Source organism: Hyperolius riggenbachi, chromosome 1 (genome assembly GCF_040937935.1).
Source record: "Hyperolius riggenbachi isolate aHypRig1 chromosome 1, aHypRig1.pri, whole genome shotgun sequence".
In the NCBI taxonomy this organism is placed as follows: Eukaryota; Metazoa; Chordata; class Amphibia; order Anura; family Hyperoliidae; genus Hyperolius; species Hyperolius riggenbachi.
In genome coordinates, this window is record NC_090646.1 from 435,171,483 (window position 1) to 435,188,744 (window position 17,262).

Here is a 17,262-nt window from a genome sequence, read left to right on the forward strand (position 1 = left end):
GAGCGAGCTGGTGCTGAACTTTAAGGGGTCTGCACCTCTGCTCAACTTCCGCTGACAGTGGTTGCAAGTGGCGTACTTGCTGTACACAGTGGGCATAGTGAAAAAGCGCCAGATTGGTGACAGAAACATCCCCCTACGGCATGGAAGCGCTGCTGCCTGTCTCCCTGTGGTGGTTGGGGGGGGGGCTTGGGTGCGGCTGGTGGTGGTACTGGCTGATGCTGCTGCTGCTGAGCCTGAGACACCAGCAGGGTGTGGGACGCTGCCAATGCTTGCAATGATGCGCCTCCTTGCAAGGCCCACAAGCGCATCCTCCTCCTCCTCCTCAGAGCTGCTGAGGACGACATCCCCTGGAGGTGGTGGCACCCAGTCTCTGTCTGTCACCGGGTCATCATCATCCTCCCCCTCCTGAAACATGTCCTGCTGGGATGAGGACCCCCCAAACTCCTCTCCTGATGCATGGATGGGCTGCTTGACTGTCGCCACAGTCTTGCTGTCCAATCCCTCATCCCCCAAAGTGCCCATCAGCATCTCCTCCTCAAGATCGCCAACAACAGCAGACAATTTACTCATGATGCCTGGGGTCAAAAGACTGCTGAATGACAGGTCGGCGAGTGACGGTGAACTGGCCTCCTCCCCAGACCCTGCTGGGCGGCTGCTGCGAACAGGGGTGGTGGTGGTGGTGAGGGTGGAGGCCTCGGATGCAGAGCTGATGGCGGGCTGCTCATCCTCCGTCATGAGTTGCACCACAGTGTCTGCATCCTTTTCCTCAATGGGACGTTTCCGACCCGGCTGGAGGAAAATGGGAGCAGGTGCTACACGCTGCTGCTGCTGTGTCTCTGCAGCATGAGTTGCAGATGCTCCTGCTGGGCGGCGCCCAAGGCGTCCACGGCCAGTGGCTATGGGAGGAATGTTAGCCACTGACGCTGCTGCTGCTGCTGCGGAACTGTGCATGGTGGCGCGCCCGCGGCCGCGGCTTGCCACAATGCTGCTCCCTCTCCTCCTGATTCCCTTGCTGCCCTTCCCCTTGCCCAAACCGCGCTGGCTGCCACTTCCAGACATCTTCAATGTTTTGGGCGTATAGACAAAAGTTTTTTAAAAGGGCGGGTGAAAAGTGGGGTACTTTAATGGAGTGGGTTGGTTGGTGAGGTGACTGAGTGAGTGTCCCCTAGTACAGTAAGTAAGTAGTAACAGTCAGGAAGTACAACTAGCAGTTACAATAATCAGTAGTAATCACAAGTAAATTTAGTGTGTGTACACTCAGACAGTGAGTGCCCGCACGCAGGAGCTAGTAGCCTATGAACACAGTGACTGAGTGTCCTAGACTCCTAGTACAGTAAGAGTAAGTAGTAACAGTAAGTAGAACTAACTAATTACAATAATCAATCAGCGATCAGAAGGAAATGGAGTGTGGGTGGTGTGTGTACACTCAGACAGTGAGTGACCGCACGCAGGAGCTAGTAGCCTATGAACACACAGTGACTGAGTGTCCTAGACTCCTAGTACAGTAAGAGTAAGTAGTAACAGTAAGTAGAACTAACTAATTACAATAATCAATCAGCGATCAGAAGGAAATGGAGTGTGGGTGGTGTGTGTACACTCAGACAGTGAGTGACCGCACGCAGGAGCTAGTAGCCTATGAACACAGTGACTGAGTGTCCTAGACTCCTAGTACAGTAAGAGTAAGTAGTAACAGTAAGTAGAACTAACTAATTACAATAATCAATCAGCGATCAGAAGGAAATGGAGTGTGGGTGGTGTGTGTACACTCAGACAGTGAGTGCCCGCACGCAGGAGCTAGTAGCCTATGAACACAGTGACTGAGTGTCCTAGACTCCTAGTACAGTAAGAGTAAGTAGTAACAGTAAGTAGAACTAACTAATTACAATAATCAATCAGCGATCAGAAGGAAATGGAGTGTGGGTGGTGTGTGTACACTCAGACAGTGAGTGACCGCACGCAGGAGCTAGTAGCCTATGAACACACAGTGACTGAGTGTCCTAGACTCCTAGTACAGTAAGAGTAAGTAGTAACAGTAAGTAGAACTAACTAATTACAATAATCAATCAGCGATCAGAAGGAAATGGAGTGTGGGTGGTGTGTGTACACTCAGACAGTGAGTGACCGCACGCAGGAGCTAGTAGCCTATGAACACAGTGACTGAGTGTCCTAGACTCCTAGTACAGTAAGAGTAAGTAGTAACAGTAAGTAGAACTAACTAATTACAATAATCAATCAGCGATCAGAAGGAAATGGAGTGTGGGTGGTGTGTGTACACTCAGACAGTGAGTGACCGCACGCAGGAGCTAGTAGCCTATGAACACAGTGACTGAGTGTCCTAGACTCCTAGTACAGTAAGAGTAAGTAGTAACAGTAAGTAGAACTAACTAATTACAATAATCAATCAGCGATCAGAAGGAAATGGAGTGTGGGTGGTGTGTGTACACTCAGACAGTGAGTGACCGCACGCAGGAGCTAGTAGCCTATGAACACAGTGACTGAGTGTCCTAGACTCCTAGTACAGTAAGAGTAAGTAGTAACAGTAAGTAGAACTAACTAATTACAATAATCAATCAGCGATCAGAAGGAAATGGAGTGTGGGTGGTGTGTGTACACTCAGACAGTGAGTGACCGCACGCAGGAGCTAGTAGCCTATGAACACAGTGACTGTCTGACTGAGTGTCCTAGACTCCTAGTACAGTAAGAGTAAGTAGTAACAGTAAGTACAACTAACTAACAATAATCTATCAGTAATCAGAAGGAAATAGAGTGTGTGTACACACAGACAGTGAGTGAGTGCACACACGCAGGAGCTAGCTAGTAGCCTATAAACAGTGACAGTCAGTGAGTGTCCTACTCCTAGTACAGTATAACTACAATACTATTAGTAAAGGACAGCAGAAATACTGGTATAGATGAGAGAAATAAACAGAGGACAGCTGCCCACAGAGGCAAGGCCCCCCTGAGGCCTAAACCTGTAAGCTTGCAGCAGCTGCCTGTCTCTAATGTAACACACAAGCTACTAACTAAAATACAATGTCTATCTAACTAACAACAATATAGGTGTATATGGCAGGTGTAGGTGAGCAAAAACGCTAGGTAAATGATCACAATAGAGTACTTGCTAAGCCAAAGCACAAAGGAGCAACTCTCTCTCTGTACAAGTCTCAGGCAAGCATGGAGAAACGGAACATGGCGGCCGCTATTTATAGGGTAGGGGCTGGCCAGGGTCCCCCTCTGTGATTGGCTGCCGTCAGAGGGCCTGGGAGCCCTCTGATTGGCTCTAAGGACATCAATCTGGGCTATGACGCTATTCGAGCTCGGTACCGAGCTCGAATAGCGCCGTTTGCTCGAATAGCTCGAATAGTGAATGGGCTATTCGAGTGTACTCGGATAGCCCATTCGAATAGCTACAGCTATTCGGAGCTCGAATACCGAGCTCGGATAGCTGAAAAAGAGCTCGAATATTCGAGCTACTCGAATATTCGAGCTCTGCTGAGCACCACTGGGTATAGGACCTTAATTAAATACTAAACGGTTTTGCATTGGTATGCAACGATTTCATAAATTAGTTTATTAAATGGCTGTGTTGTAAATATGAACATTCAAAAATGTAAATGTCCCTAAGGTAAATCACCATAGCTGTATAAACAGGCACTTGTGAGTATGATTTACAACTTCAGCAACTGTCATCAGGGATAACATTGCAGCACACCAGAGCCTGTTTAGAGATGAAGTCTCTAATTAACTCCTTGTTATTTCCATATATCAATGTCACCATGTTGTATTGTTAACTTTTAGTCGCAGACAAGAATGAATTTATGTAAGCGCAGAGAAAAAACATACTGGAATTCCGTACACGGGAAAGATGATAAATCAGTGCTGAAAATCTCAATGTGCATAAAAGCACTGTCTAATTAGATATGCAATGGGACACAGCTCTCACAAGAAAACATTTTTTATGGCAAGTAAATGTATAAATAGAGATGAGCTGGATAGTGAAAGGCATTCTGCAGCGAATATGCTTCTTCAGCTTCTGGTTAAAGCAGTTAACACTGTCAATTAGTGAAAAAAGACTTCAGTTATCTACGAAGAGAAGTGAAAAAAAAGAGTCTGTTAAAGAGGAACTGTAGTGACATATAGCAGAATGCAGTAAATTATGCAGTCAATTATTTAGGATACCTACTTTTACAGTAGTTTTGCTTGTTTCAGCATCAGAAATACTTCTTATATGTATATATTGTTTTATATTGGTATGTCACCCCACCCTCCCAGTGATATTTAGCCTAGGCTGTTTAGATATGCGGAATACTCCTCCCAGAGCATTCTTGGAGACCAGATATATTTTCTATTGGCTTTGGAACTCTCTGTAAACAAACATTCCGCAGAGGTCACCAGACAGGAGATTATGTCACCTGAGATAAATTTCAAAATGTAAACTGGGCTGAGGAAAGATTTTACAATGGGCAAACAATAACTAAATCATTTATAAAGGAATATTGTAAAAAAATAAGCAATTTTATTCATGACGTTATTTTCACTACAGTTCTGTCACCTTGGCACTCACCACCCAACTCTTATTTAATTACCTGGAAGCAGCAGAAGACTCTTTTGAGTGTTTCTAGTCTCTACTTCCATTCTCTTTTAAATTACACTGGCGTATAAACCGAGGTACCCACTTTTCCCTCAGAAACCAGGAAAAAGTGATTGACTCGCGTATAAGCCCCCTCCACAGTAGCCAGATGTGTCCCCAGTGCAAGTCAGCCTTCCTCCCCATAGCCAGATGTGCCCCAAGGATGATACTGCTGTGTCTCAAGGCCCCACTAGATGGCGTCATAGATATGGGATACAGTGATTGCCACACATGAAGAATCCCCGATAATTGCACTGACACGTTGCTTGCACGCTTTGCTCCCCAAGCCAGGGGACACAGGTAGTCCTGAGCAGCACTCTCTGCACACCATGTTGCAGGCACTGGGGGGGGCACGGACACAGCAGGGAGCCAGTAACAAAAACCTGCCAGTAACAAAACCTGCTCCACCGTCTGTTCTGCTCCACTGACTCCCATATAAGCCAAGGGTGTAACTTTTCAGCACATTTTTTTGTGCTGAAAAATTAGGCTTATACACCAGTGTATACAGTACAATTATTAGTTCAAAAATTGAAGCTTGATCAGAACATCCAATCATTTATGAACTCAGATTAGTGATGAGCTTGTATTTTGCATAGTAATAATGTCCCTGCTAAATTCACAATTATAATGCAAAATTGTAATGCGTCATTTTAAAGTATTGCAAAATTAATTTCACACATAATTATTATTAGAATGTGTAATTCTGCATTGACAGGTCATTTTACTAAATATTTATCTGTGAAACCAATTGACTTCAATGCATTTGGTGAAAATGAATTTTCACATGCCCATACATTTTTGCATACATATTTAGGCAGCAGAATCCCCTTTTCTCACATTTACAGCACCTTTTGAACAGAACATGATGTAGAACTGCATCATATCTGTTACCAGCATTAACTGTATGTTTAACCTTCCTGGCGGTAAGCCCGAGCTGAGCTCGGGCTATGCCGCCGGAAGGCACCGCTCAGGGCGTACGTTAAAAAGGGGCGCTGGGAAAAAAGGGCGCGGGGTTTTAAACGATAAGCATGGATAACGTTTAAAAATGTATTGTACTATATTTCGTTTAAAATTAATGTTTTATAAAGTTATAAATCATTAAATAATGTGCATTAAATGGGGAATTGTAAAAACGTTAATCTTTCGTTTAAATAGTGAAACGTATAATAACGTTTAAAAAAAAATTACTAAGTGACCCTCCCTGTACCTACCCCTAACCCCTAGACCCCCCTGTTGATGCCTAAACCTAAGACCCCCCCTGTTGGTGCCTAACTAACCCTCCCTGTACCTACCCCTAACCCCTAGACCCCCCTGTTAGTGCCTAAACCTAAGACCCCCCTGTTAGTGCCTAAACCTAAGACCCCCCTGTTGGTGCCTAAACCTAAGACACCCCTGTTGGTGCCTAAACCTAAGACCCCCCTGTTGGTGCCTAAACCTAAGACCCCCTGTTGTGCCTAAACCTAAGACCCCCCTGGTGGTGCCTAAACCTAAGACCCCCCTGGTGGTGCCTAAACCTAAGACCCCCCTGTTGGTGCCTAAACCTAAGACCCCCCTGTTGGTGCCTAAACCTAAGACCCCCCTGTTGGTGCCTAAACCTAAGACCCCCTGTTGGTGCCTAAACCTAAGACCCCCCTGTGATAAGCATTAATAAAGTTTCAAAAACATATTGTGCGTTTTTTTCGTTTAAAAATAATGTAAAAAAAAAAAATTGTACTGTTTTTCGTTTAAAAATAATGTTTGAAAAAAATATTGTACTGTTTTTCGTTTAAAAATAATATGAAAAAATGTATAAATCATTAAATAATGTGTAATCATGAGAAGCAGTAATAAAACATTAAGTCTCCGGGCGCCGCTTTTAAAACGTTATTTTTCTCCGGCGCCCTTTTTTCCTATCGGGCGCCCATTAAACGATATTTATTATGGGAGTGAATGGCGGCCCCCGATTTGTCCACTAGCCTCCTGCGCCCTTTTTTACTGTTACCCCGCTCAGGCCCCGCTGGGCCGATTTGCATAATTTTTTTTTTTGCTGCACGCAGCTAGCACTTTGCTAGCTGCGTGCAGTGCCCGATTGCCGCCGCTACCCGCCGAACCGCCGCTATCCGTCGTGCCGCAGCCGCCCCCCCCCCCCCAGACCCCGTGCGCTGCCTGGCCAATCAGTGCCAGGCAGCTCTATGGGGTGGATAGGAATCCCCTTTGACGTCACGACGTCGATGACGTCGGTGACGTCATCCCGCCCCGTCGCCATGGGATCTCCTGATCGCCGATCGCCGGCGGCGATCGGAGGGGCTGGGGGGATGCCGCTGAGCAGCGGCTATCATGTAGCGAGACTTTGTCTCGCTACATGAAAAAAAATTTTTTTTAAAAAGATTTGCTGCCCCCTGGCGATTTTTTAGCAAACCGCCAGGAGGGTTAAGTAAGGGAAAATTATGTTTTCACTGATGACATTACTTTCAGATCAAGGCAGACAAGATAACTATCTAGAGAAGGGAAACCTAGGAGAAAGGTTTTTCTTGTATGTTATGCCAAACTAATTTAATTTCAAGAGCCTGTGCAGTGAACCATTTACATCACACTATGTAATCAGTCATGTTCATCATCATGGGAACCTACATAGCAATATTGCTCAAGGGTGGGTTGCCAGTATGCCTACTGAGGTCATATTCTTCCGGATCAGCTGATTTCAGTGCACGGCTCTAAGAGCCGAGCGCCAAAACTAGGCGCCTCATAGCAGCAATGCTATGCTGCGCGGGGCGCGTAGCGGTAATTCGGTGGTCTGGCGGCTGCCAGACCCCGAATTACATCTCCCTCCGAGTTGCAACAACTCGGAGGGGCATTAGTATGTAACGCCGCCTCGGAGTTTAGCTGGCAGCAGGGAGAGTCGTCATTCAGCTCTCACCATTCCGTACTGAGCGGAACCGAAATAAGATGCACCCATATTCTTCACTGCCAAGTAACTCAAATAGTGAGAAGTTATGGCTAGTAAGCAGGGGCATAACTAGAAGCCATCGGACTCCACTGCAAATTTTGGTTAGGGCCATAAAAAGTCACCTTTGTGCCTTCCCACACACAATAGTTTTAGGTAGTTTTAGGTAGTTTGTGTCCTGCCACAATTAGGAAACCTCCTAGTATTGGTAGCCAAAGGTACCCCCATTAATAAATAGCCCCTTAGTATTTGTAGCCAAAAGTGCTCCCGACTAAAGGCAGCCAGCCAAAGGTACTAGTGCTGATGGTACTGCCCCCCCCCCCCTTGACTATGGGCCCCATAGCAGCCGCGATGGCTTCCATGGTGATCCCTACGCCACTACTAGTGTAGGGATGCCATGTGCATCATCCTCATCTAGTAATTTAAAGCTGAAGTGCATACCATTGCTTTGTTACTACTGGGCTTTACTAGGTGGCTATATCCATCAATGGATACTGAACAATTTAGCAAGAGGAACTTTCTCAGCAAGAAGGCTGCTATTAAACATACTGCTCTCCCACCATAAGATATGATAAATTGGAGAGGCATAACCGTTGGTTAAAAGAAGGTTCAAAAATTGAACAATACAGGCTAAATAAATACGTTAAATAAGTTATGGGAATACTGAACTTCAGAGAAAAACTCAAACTTTAAAGTGACACTGAAGCAAAAAGTAAAACTTATGATATAATGAATTGTATGTGTAGTATGGATAATTAACATAACATTGGAAGCATAGAAGAGAGTCTCATATTATCATTTTCAGTTATATAGCATTTTTTATAACATTGCATTATTCTGTCATATTTGCAATTGCAAACCATACACTATATTTTAACCACTTGCCGACCGCGCACTCATACCGCGCGTCGGCAAAGTGGCAGCTGCAGGACCAGCGACGCAGTTCTGCCTCGCCGGCTGCAGGCTAATTGATCAGGAAGCAGCCGCTCGCGCGAGCGGCTGCTTCCTGTCAATTCATGGCGGGGGGCTCCGTGAATAGCCTGCGGGCCGCCGATCGCGGCTCGCAGGCTAAATGTTAACAATCCGCTTTGTTTACATTTTTACAACGCTGCTAACAGTAGCAGCGTTGTATCAGATCAGCGATCCCCGGCCAATCAGCGGCCGGGGATCGCTGTCACATGACAGGCAGGAGCCTGGTAGAGGCTGCACAGGACAGATCCGTTCCTGTGCAGCCTCGGATCTCCGGGGAAGGGAGGGAGGAGAGGGAGGGGGTGAATTTCGCTGCGGAGGGGGGCTTTGAGGTGCCCCCCCCCCCCGCAACACCCAGGCAGGCAGGAACGATCAGACCCCCCCAGCACATCATCCCCCTAGTGGGGAAAAAAGGGGGGCGATCTGGTCGCTCTGCCTGGTGTTTGATCTGTGCTGGGGGCTGCACAGCCCACCCAGCACAGATCAGCTAAAACAGCGCTGGTCCTTAAGGGGGGGTAAAGGGTGGGTCCTCAAGTGGTTAAACGGAGCTGTAAAAACTGCTGTAAAAACATATCTGAAGCTGTGTCTCACTGTTTTTTCGATGTATAAGTGCATCAGAAAATAGGACTGTCACTGACCCAAGGTGGGTCAGAAAGCTCAGAGAAGCTCTTTTGCATAGATAACAAGTAACGTTTCTTAACTCTTCCTGTACTGGAAACAATATGAGACTCTGTTCTTTGCTACGAATGTTCTGTTTCTTATCTGTACTACACATACAATTAATTATCTCATAAGTTAATTTTCACTTCAAATTCCCTTTAAAGACAGTGATCAGAAATTCCTACAATTTTGCATTCTGCAGCTGACAAAGTTTTTTTTTATAAATACAAATACTATTTTACACAATTAAAAGCTGGAAACTATAGACCTGTAAGTTTAACACAAACTTTGTATGAAATGTTTTAAAGTATCCTAAGGGGAGTTACATAAAAATTATATAGTGCAGAATAATCTCATTTCAGATCATCAGCATGAGTTTACTAAAGACAGGTCTTGTCTGACTCATATGTTCAGCTTTTATGAAGTGGTGAATGCAAATCCTAGATATTGGAAAGCAATATATGTAATATACTGTACCTGGAGCCTGGAAAAGCATTTGGCATTCTTCCCCGCAACAGCCAGGTGCAAAAGCTGAGGATGCAGGGACAAGCAGAAAGAGAGTGTACCTATGTGACAAGAGAACTGGCTAAGAGACACAAAGCAAAAAGTAGTTCTAAAAGCACTGAAAATGGAAAAACTGTTTACAGAGGTACTGGGTCCAGTTCTGTTCAATTTAATTATTAATGACCTAGTAGATAGAATTTCAATTAATATATTAGCCAGTTTGCCACCTTTGCAATTTTTTAGATATAACAGCACTCAGCAGGATAATGATAAAAAAAGGATGTGTACTGTATATGAGCCTTGATTCAATTAATTGAGTTTAATCTCAGTAATTTTTCAGCACTTTTAATTAAACAATTCCATAAAATCTAAGGGATTAACTGCTTACTCATCAAGACATTTAAACTATGAATTAGATAACATACAGGACTAAAAAAAAAACCAAACAGCAACCAAGTCCTTGTTGGGCCTGATCCAATTCACTTTTTCTCTTAAGTTTTCTCCTAGGTGATAGTTTCACATCTTATCAAAAGTGCTTTTAAGCCAGCAGCAAGCAAGAAAATACTCAGAATAATGTTGAACGTACTTCTTCTACTTTTTGGTACTTTTTCAATTGCAGAGTGCTGAAAAGTTACTTTAAACATAGATTACAATTTATCTCCTAGAGAAAACTTGCTGGTACACCTACACTTTGCAAAGACATTGAATATACATTTTCCTGCAAATGTTTCTTTTTCCTGAAAAGAACATAACTTTTTGTATGGATAGCGTATGCATGGTTTTGCAAATGCTAAATCCCCTCAATGATCAGTTTTTCAAAACACAGTAAACGTACTAAAATACATGTGAGAGATTAAAAAAGTAGTCCGTCATTAATCAGGACAGAAGTGCAGCGCAATAAATGACTCCTATCAAACCAAATAGACATTTTAGTAAGAGGGCTTTTAGGACCATTGTAGCCCCTCACACACTCCAATGAGTTCTGGTTCACCATGAGCTTGCTGGTTAGTCTGTACCTCTCGGTGTTACAAGCCCTACTCCATAGAGCCAAATTAATCCATACCATGCACTGATGAGGATCAAACAATCTGAAACAGTCTGTATGCATGTTGGATTATTATGGCTCTGTACAAATTAACAAGCTGACACATCATTGCATTCCAGTGGTTCTGGAGGTGTGTTTAGCTTCTTAGGGCAACAATGGTTAATTTGCATATATTCAGCAGTGATGCACTGGGAGACATCTTAAGCTCACTCCAACCTGAATTATCGCAAATTCTTTCTGTTTTAAGAAAGCAAACTTTTGTTTTCCTTAGTATTTTAGTAAGGGGGCTTTTAGGACCATTGTAGCCCCTCACACACTCCAATGAGTTCTGGTTCACCATGAGCTTCCTGCTTAGTCTGTACCTCTCGGTGTTACAAGCCCTACTCCATAGAGCCACATTAATCCATGACATGCACTGATGAGGATCAAACAATCCGAAACAGTCTGTATGCATGTTGGATTATAATGGCTCTGTACAAATTAACAAGCTGACACATCATTGCATTCCAGCGGTTCTGGATGTGTGCTTAGCGTCTAAGGGCACCAATGGTCAATTTGCATATATTCAGCAGTGATGCCCTGGGTGACATCTCAAGCTCACTCCAACCTGAATTATTGCAGATGACAGAGAATTCCATCAATCACAGTGGACAAATGGAACGCAGGAGAGGAGAAAGGGATGGATGAGCAGACTACATGGGAGGTAAGTATGACCTGTGTATGGTTATGTTGACTTTTTATTTTCAGTTCAGGTTCTCTTTAAAGGGAACCTTCTTATTCTCTTCTGGAGAAAGTTGAAGGAGAGAACCTTCACTAGATTGGCAGGGATATTAGGGATGTGCATTCAGCTTCTGAATTGAAAAGCCTGTAAGTCTATTACATTTTTAAATGATAGATTTGCATCATATTTTTGATCTTGTTGACGCCTCAACTTCCTACTTATGTTTTTTTTGTTAAACTGCCACACAGGAATGTTTGGCTTTGGATCTTGTAAAGGATTACTAAAGTGAAGTGCAATGAATTCCCATCTTTTATTTAAATCCCGTCACAAAACAGCATAAAAAGAGAAAAATGTGGTTTAAGGAGGACAACATTTGCTGTGCCACGTAAGTTTATCAGGATGTAGCATGTGCCAAAATATTTCAAAAGGGCTTTGCTCTTGCAAAATATCTTAATGATGAAAGTGAGTTTGAATGAGGAAGCCTTGCTTTGATATGAACTTAAATGTAAGATTATACTTTTGAATAAAATCACTTCATATGTTGTTGAAGGCCTATCATCTACAATATGTAAATTTACAAGATAAGATATGCAAATTTGGTAGAAATGCCTAATTTAATGAGGTGCTTTGTAGTCATTTCAGCTTTTTTTTTACTCTGGTATAGTGGTAAATACGTTTGTAACTTTTTGTAAAGTGCTATAGTAACATTACAATTTGACTAGCTGCCCTAAATTGCTACATTTCACATTTAATCATTGTGATCTATTCTGTAGTTTAAGCAGATTACACAGTGAGTGTTATCCAGTACCAGTACAAAGAGTAATAATACCTTTAGATTGTAAGCTCGCAAGGGCAGGGCTCTCTCCCCCTTCTGTGTCTTGAAATCATTATACATTTTATTCATCATGTTACTTTTATCACTGTCATTACCAATTCTGTATTTTGTATTCTGTATTTGGCATCATTTTTGTATTTTGTCACTAATTATGTATCTTGTATATTGGTGTATACCATTGTCTGTATTTTTATGTACCCCATGTTTGTTTCTTACTTTGTACAGCGCCACGGAATATGGTGGCGCTATATAAATCAACAATAATAATTATTATTATTTTCTACATCTTCTGGAAAAGGTCAGATCATATCACTTCTGTAATTTGTCATAATTAGGCTAACAAAACTGATATATGATTGGCCATAATATGTACCTGATACTCAGTCCCAATTATCTAGATGCTGCATAAAACAGTCCAACTTTTTCATATATTCAAACGCTTGCATCCAATTCACAAGAGATCCAGCCACATTAGGATGCTGACAGGTCAGCCACCACCACACTCGTTGTGTGAGACTCACTGTCTCCTCAGATCTCCAGTTAGGTCTGATAGCACCTTGTGACCATTAATACAGTGACAGTGGATGATGTAGGTAACACTGAAGTAGTAACCACAAGAGTTGAATGAGGCATTAGTTAACTTGCTATCTGCTCAGACATTTCTGGCTCAGAGGTTTAATTATATAAAGATCTGATCACATTTTCAAGTCATCATAGGCTGAGGCAGGGCCGGATTTACCGTAAGGTACAGTAGGCACGTGCCTACAGGCCCCTTACGGGACAGAGGCGGCCCTCCCACTCTGAAATGCCCTCTCAGAGCCAAAGCAGCAGTCGGCAGAGAGTAAATTGACTCACCCCGCTCTCAGCGCGATGGAGTTGTGGCAGCTCCCAAGCCAGTGTCCTTGGTGGTTGCTTTACAGCAGTAGCCTGCAGCCAGCGCCCTAGAGGATGCAGTGCTAGAGCTTAAATATTTACCGGCGGGCAACGGCGGCTACAAGAAAATGGCAGCCCGCATCCATGCAGCCTGGCAAGTCACCTCCCCACCGCCGCATGATTGGACAATGCACAGCAATGCACGGGGGAAGGATGTGGCAGATGGTGCCCAGCTGCACCGAGGCACCAACCCTCTGCACCCATGGGAGAGTGGGATGCCGAAGAGCTGATCTCAGAGGCCCCACCCCCCGAATGTCCATGTGGAAAGAGAGCAGCACAGGAAAGAGTAGGAAAATATCCTTCATCACACTCACCCCCACGGATTCTGCCTACCGAGTCCCGACCGATCTTTTAAAAGTAAGATGCAGCCCTGCTGTTTTCACTCTTCCTGCTTTCTTTTCTACTTGTTACCTGTCGCTGCCCCTTCAAGCTGTCCTTGCTGCTGCTGTGGTTGCTACTTGTCACCCCCTTCGCTGTCATTGCAGCTTACCTCTCTTCCCCCTGTCATTACAGCTTGCCGCCCTCTCCCCTGTCATTGCTGCTGGCCGCCCTACCCCCTGTCATCGCAGCTATCCGCCCTTCCCCCTGTCATCGCAGCTGGCTGCCCTTCCCCCTGTTGTCGCAGCTATCCGCCCTTCCCCCTGTCATTGCACCCGCCCTTCTCCTTGTCGTCATAGCTGGCTACCCTTCCCCCTGTCGTCGCAGCTATCCGCCCTTCCCCCTGTCGTCGCAGCTATCCGCCCTTCCCCCTGTCATCGCAGCTGGCCGCCCTTCTCCCTGTCGTCGCAGCTGGCCGCCCTTCCCACTGTCGTCGCAGCTATCTGCCCTTCCCCCTGTCGTTGCAGCTATCCGCCCGTCTCCCTGTCGTCGCAGCTGGCCACCAGTGTTGCTTGCGAATTTTCGCTTAACTTATTTTCGCATCGAAAATCCTGTTTTTGAATTCGGCAAATTTCCATGAAAATCTTCACAAATATTCGCATTTTCAACCAGCTTATGCCCTTATGCGGAAAGATTTCCGCAATAATCCGCTATATGCGAGCGCTTATGCCCTTATGCGGAAAAATTTCCGCAATAATCCACTAAATATGCACATGGTTGAACGAATACATGCGTACATTCTACCTTGCAATGCAGAATTGTATACGTATAGCAGGGCAATAATGGTAAACTCCAGTTAGTGCAGATTAAATTTATATCAGTTTTTGCAGATCATTTAAGCATCCTTTTTTTTTGTTTTTGTAAGGGAACCTTAACTCCGGGAAAAAAATAAGTTTCACTTACCTGGGGCATCTACCAGCCCCCTGCAGCCATCCTGTGCCCTGGACGTCAGTCGCGTCTCTACCGGTCCCCCGCTGTCAGCTAGTTTCAGTTTTGCCGACTTGGAGTCGGCAGCCCCCAATGCGTACCTTTGCACGCGTTCCAGCTGGTGCAGGACGCTACCGCGGGTAGTAATATGTATCCTTTATATGCGTTGCACCTGCAACACGTGTAAAGAAACATGTTACCACCCACGACACAGGATGGCTGCAGGGGGCTTATTTTTTTCCCCAGAGTTAAGGTTCCCTTTAAAGGACCCCTGAAGCCAGTTCCACCAAATCAAAATCCACAAAGAGCAATGTTCTGGGTGCTGTGACATCTCTCACAGCACCCTTCGTACATTTCTGCACCCCACCAAGTCCCTGCAATCTCTAACTTTATTTGTCTGGGCCACCCATCAAATGAGGATGAGGAGGAAGAGGCAGTTCTCCTCATCATCCCACACTCCATCCCTTCTGGTTCTACCCATTTCCCACCCAGGGATGGATCGGGGGGGGGGGGGGGGGGGGGATTTCGGCAAGCGGGTATCTTGCCCCAGGCACAGTTTGTTGAGTTCTTAAAAAGGCGGAAAAATGAATGGCAGTTTGGGCGCCAAAACCTGACCTTTAGGCGCCAAAACCTGACCTTGCCCCAGGTGCAACTTGGTCTTGATCCATCCCTGTTCCCACCTATTCTACACCCTGTTGCTGCTTATTATCTGCAAATCTATATGAGCCTCATTTACAGAGGGGGCTTCTAATCTCTGCTAATCTCAGTTTGTATTGGCATACAGTGAAAACACCTGGGAGCCTGAAATCTTACTGGTTTATAGGGGATCAAATACTTATGTCACTCATTACAATGCACTTCAAGCACTGACTTTGGGGCATTGGATTTTTGAGGGTTCTTATGTTGTTATTCTATCTCTCACAGCTACAATGAACCTACCATTACAATTATAGACTGGCCATGTCTTGGCCAGAGGGAGAACATGCAAAATTAGCCTGGAATCAAATACTTCTTTCACTTGTTGTAAGTATTTTATATACAGTGGGTTGCAAAAGTATTCGGCCCCCTTGAAGTTTTACACATTTTGTCACATTACTGCCACAAACATGATTCAATTTCATTGGAATTCCACTTGAAAGACCAATACAGAGTGGTGTACATGTGAGAAGTGGATCGAAAATCATGCATCATTCCAAACATTTTTTACAGATAAATACCTGCAAAGTGGGGTGTGCGTAATTATTCGGCCCCCTGAGTCAATATTTTGTAGAACCACCTTTTGCTGCAATTACAGCTGCCAGTCTTTTAGGGTATGTCTCTACCAGCTTTGCACATCTAGAGACTGAAATCCTTGCCCATTCTTTTTTGCAAAACAGCTCCAGCTCAGTCAGATTAGATGGACAGCGTTTGTGAACAGCAGTTTTCAGATTCTCGAATGGATTTAGATCTGGACTTTGACTGGGCCATTCTAACACATAGATATGTTTTGTTTTAAACCATTCCATTGTTGGCCTGGCTTTATGTTTAGGGTCATTGTCCTGCTGGAAGGTGAACCTCTGCCCCAGTCTCAAGTCTTTTGCAGTCTCCAAGAGGTTTTCTTCCAAGTTTGCCCTGTATTTGGCTCCATCCATTTTCCCATCAACTCTGACCAGCTTCTCTGTCCCTGCTGAAGAGATGCACCCCCGAGCATGATGCTGCCATCACCATATTTGACAGTGGGGATGGTGTGTTCAGAGTGATGTGCAATGTTAGTTTTCCGCCACACATAGCGTTTTGCATTTTGGCCTAAAAGTTCCATTTTGGTCTCATCTGACCAGAGCACATTCTTCCACATGGTTGCTGTGTCCCCCACATGGCTTGTGGCAAACTGAGAACGGGACTTCTTATGCTTTCTGTTAACAATGCCTTTCTTCTTGCCACTCTTCCATAAAGGCCAACTTTGTACAGGGCATGACTAATAGTTGTCCTATGGACAGAGTCTCCCACCTGAGCTGTAGATCTCTGCAGCTCGTCCAGAGTCACCATGGGCCTCTTGACTGCATTTCTGATCAGCGCTCTCCTTGTTCAGCCTGTGAGTTTAGGTGGATGGCCTTGTCTTGGTAGGTTTACAGTTGTGCCATACTCCTTCCATTTCTGAATGGTCGCTTGAACAGTGCTCCGTGGGATGTTCAAGGCTTTGGAAATCTTTTTGTAGCCTCAGCCTGCTTTAAATTTCTCAATAACTTGATCCCTGGCCTGTCTGGTGTCTTCTTTGGACTTCATGGTGTTGTTGCTCCCAATATTCTCTCAGACAACCTCCGAGGCCGTCACAGAGCAGCTGTATTTGTACTGACATTAGATTACCCACAGGTGCACTCTATTTAGTCATTAGCACTCATCAGGCAATGTCTATAAGCAACTGACTGCACTCAGATCAAAGGGGGCCGAATAATTATGCACACACCACTTTGCAGTTATTTATTTGTAAAAAAAATGTTTGGAATCATGTATGATTTTCGTTCCACTTCTCACGTGTACACCACTTAGTATTGGTCTTTCATGTGGAATTCCAATAAAATTGATTCATGTTTGTGGCAGTAATATGACAAAATGTGGAAAACTTTAAGGGGGCCGAATACTTTTGCAACCCACTGTATATGATTATTTCCTAGGTTTGTTGAGACGCTGTAAGGGACTCTTAAAAAAGTTTTTTTCTGCCCTTAAAATGTAGGGTGTGCAGAATGTAAATAGTTAATAC

At 44.5% G+C, this 17,262-nt stretch overlaps 1 protein-coding gene across 2 annotated transcripts in view; it reads right to left on the minus strand.

The window, feature by feature from the left end:
- Positions 1-17,262, minus strand: part of LOC137553164 (protein FAM240B-like) — a 98,922-nt gene that overhangs the window by 47,794 nt on the left and 33,866 nt on the right. Inside the window, exon 2 of one of the 2 annotated variants that reach the window (XM_068271435.1) lies at positions 9,660-9,748. The exons of the other annotated variant lie outside the window; for it this stretch is intronic. Within the exon in view, the coding sequence (XP_068127536.1) occupies positions 9,660-9,678 (19 nt within the window). The 5' untranslated portion in view covers positions 9,679-9,748. The remainder of the gene's footprint in view (positions 1-9,659; positions 9,749-17,262) is intronic. 2 annotated transcript variants of the gene reach the window in all.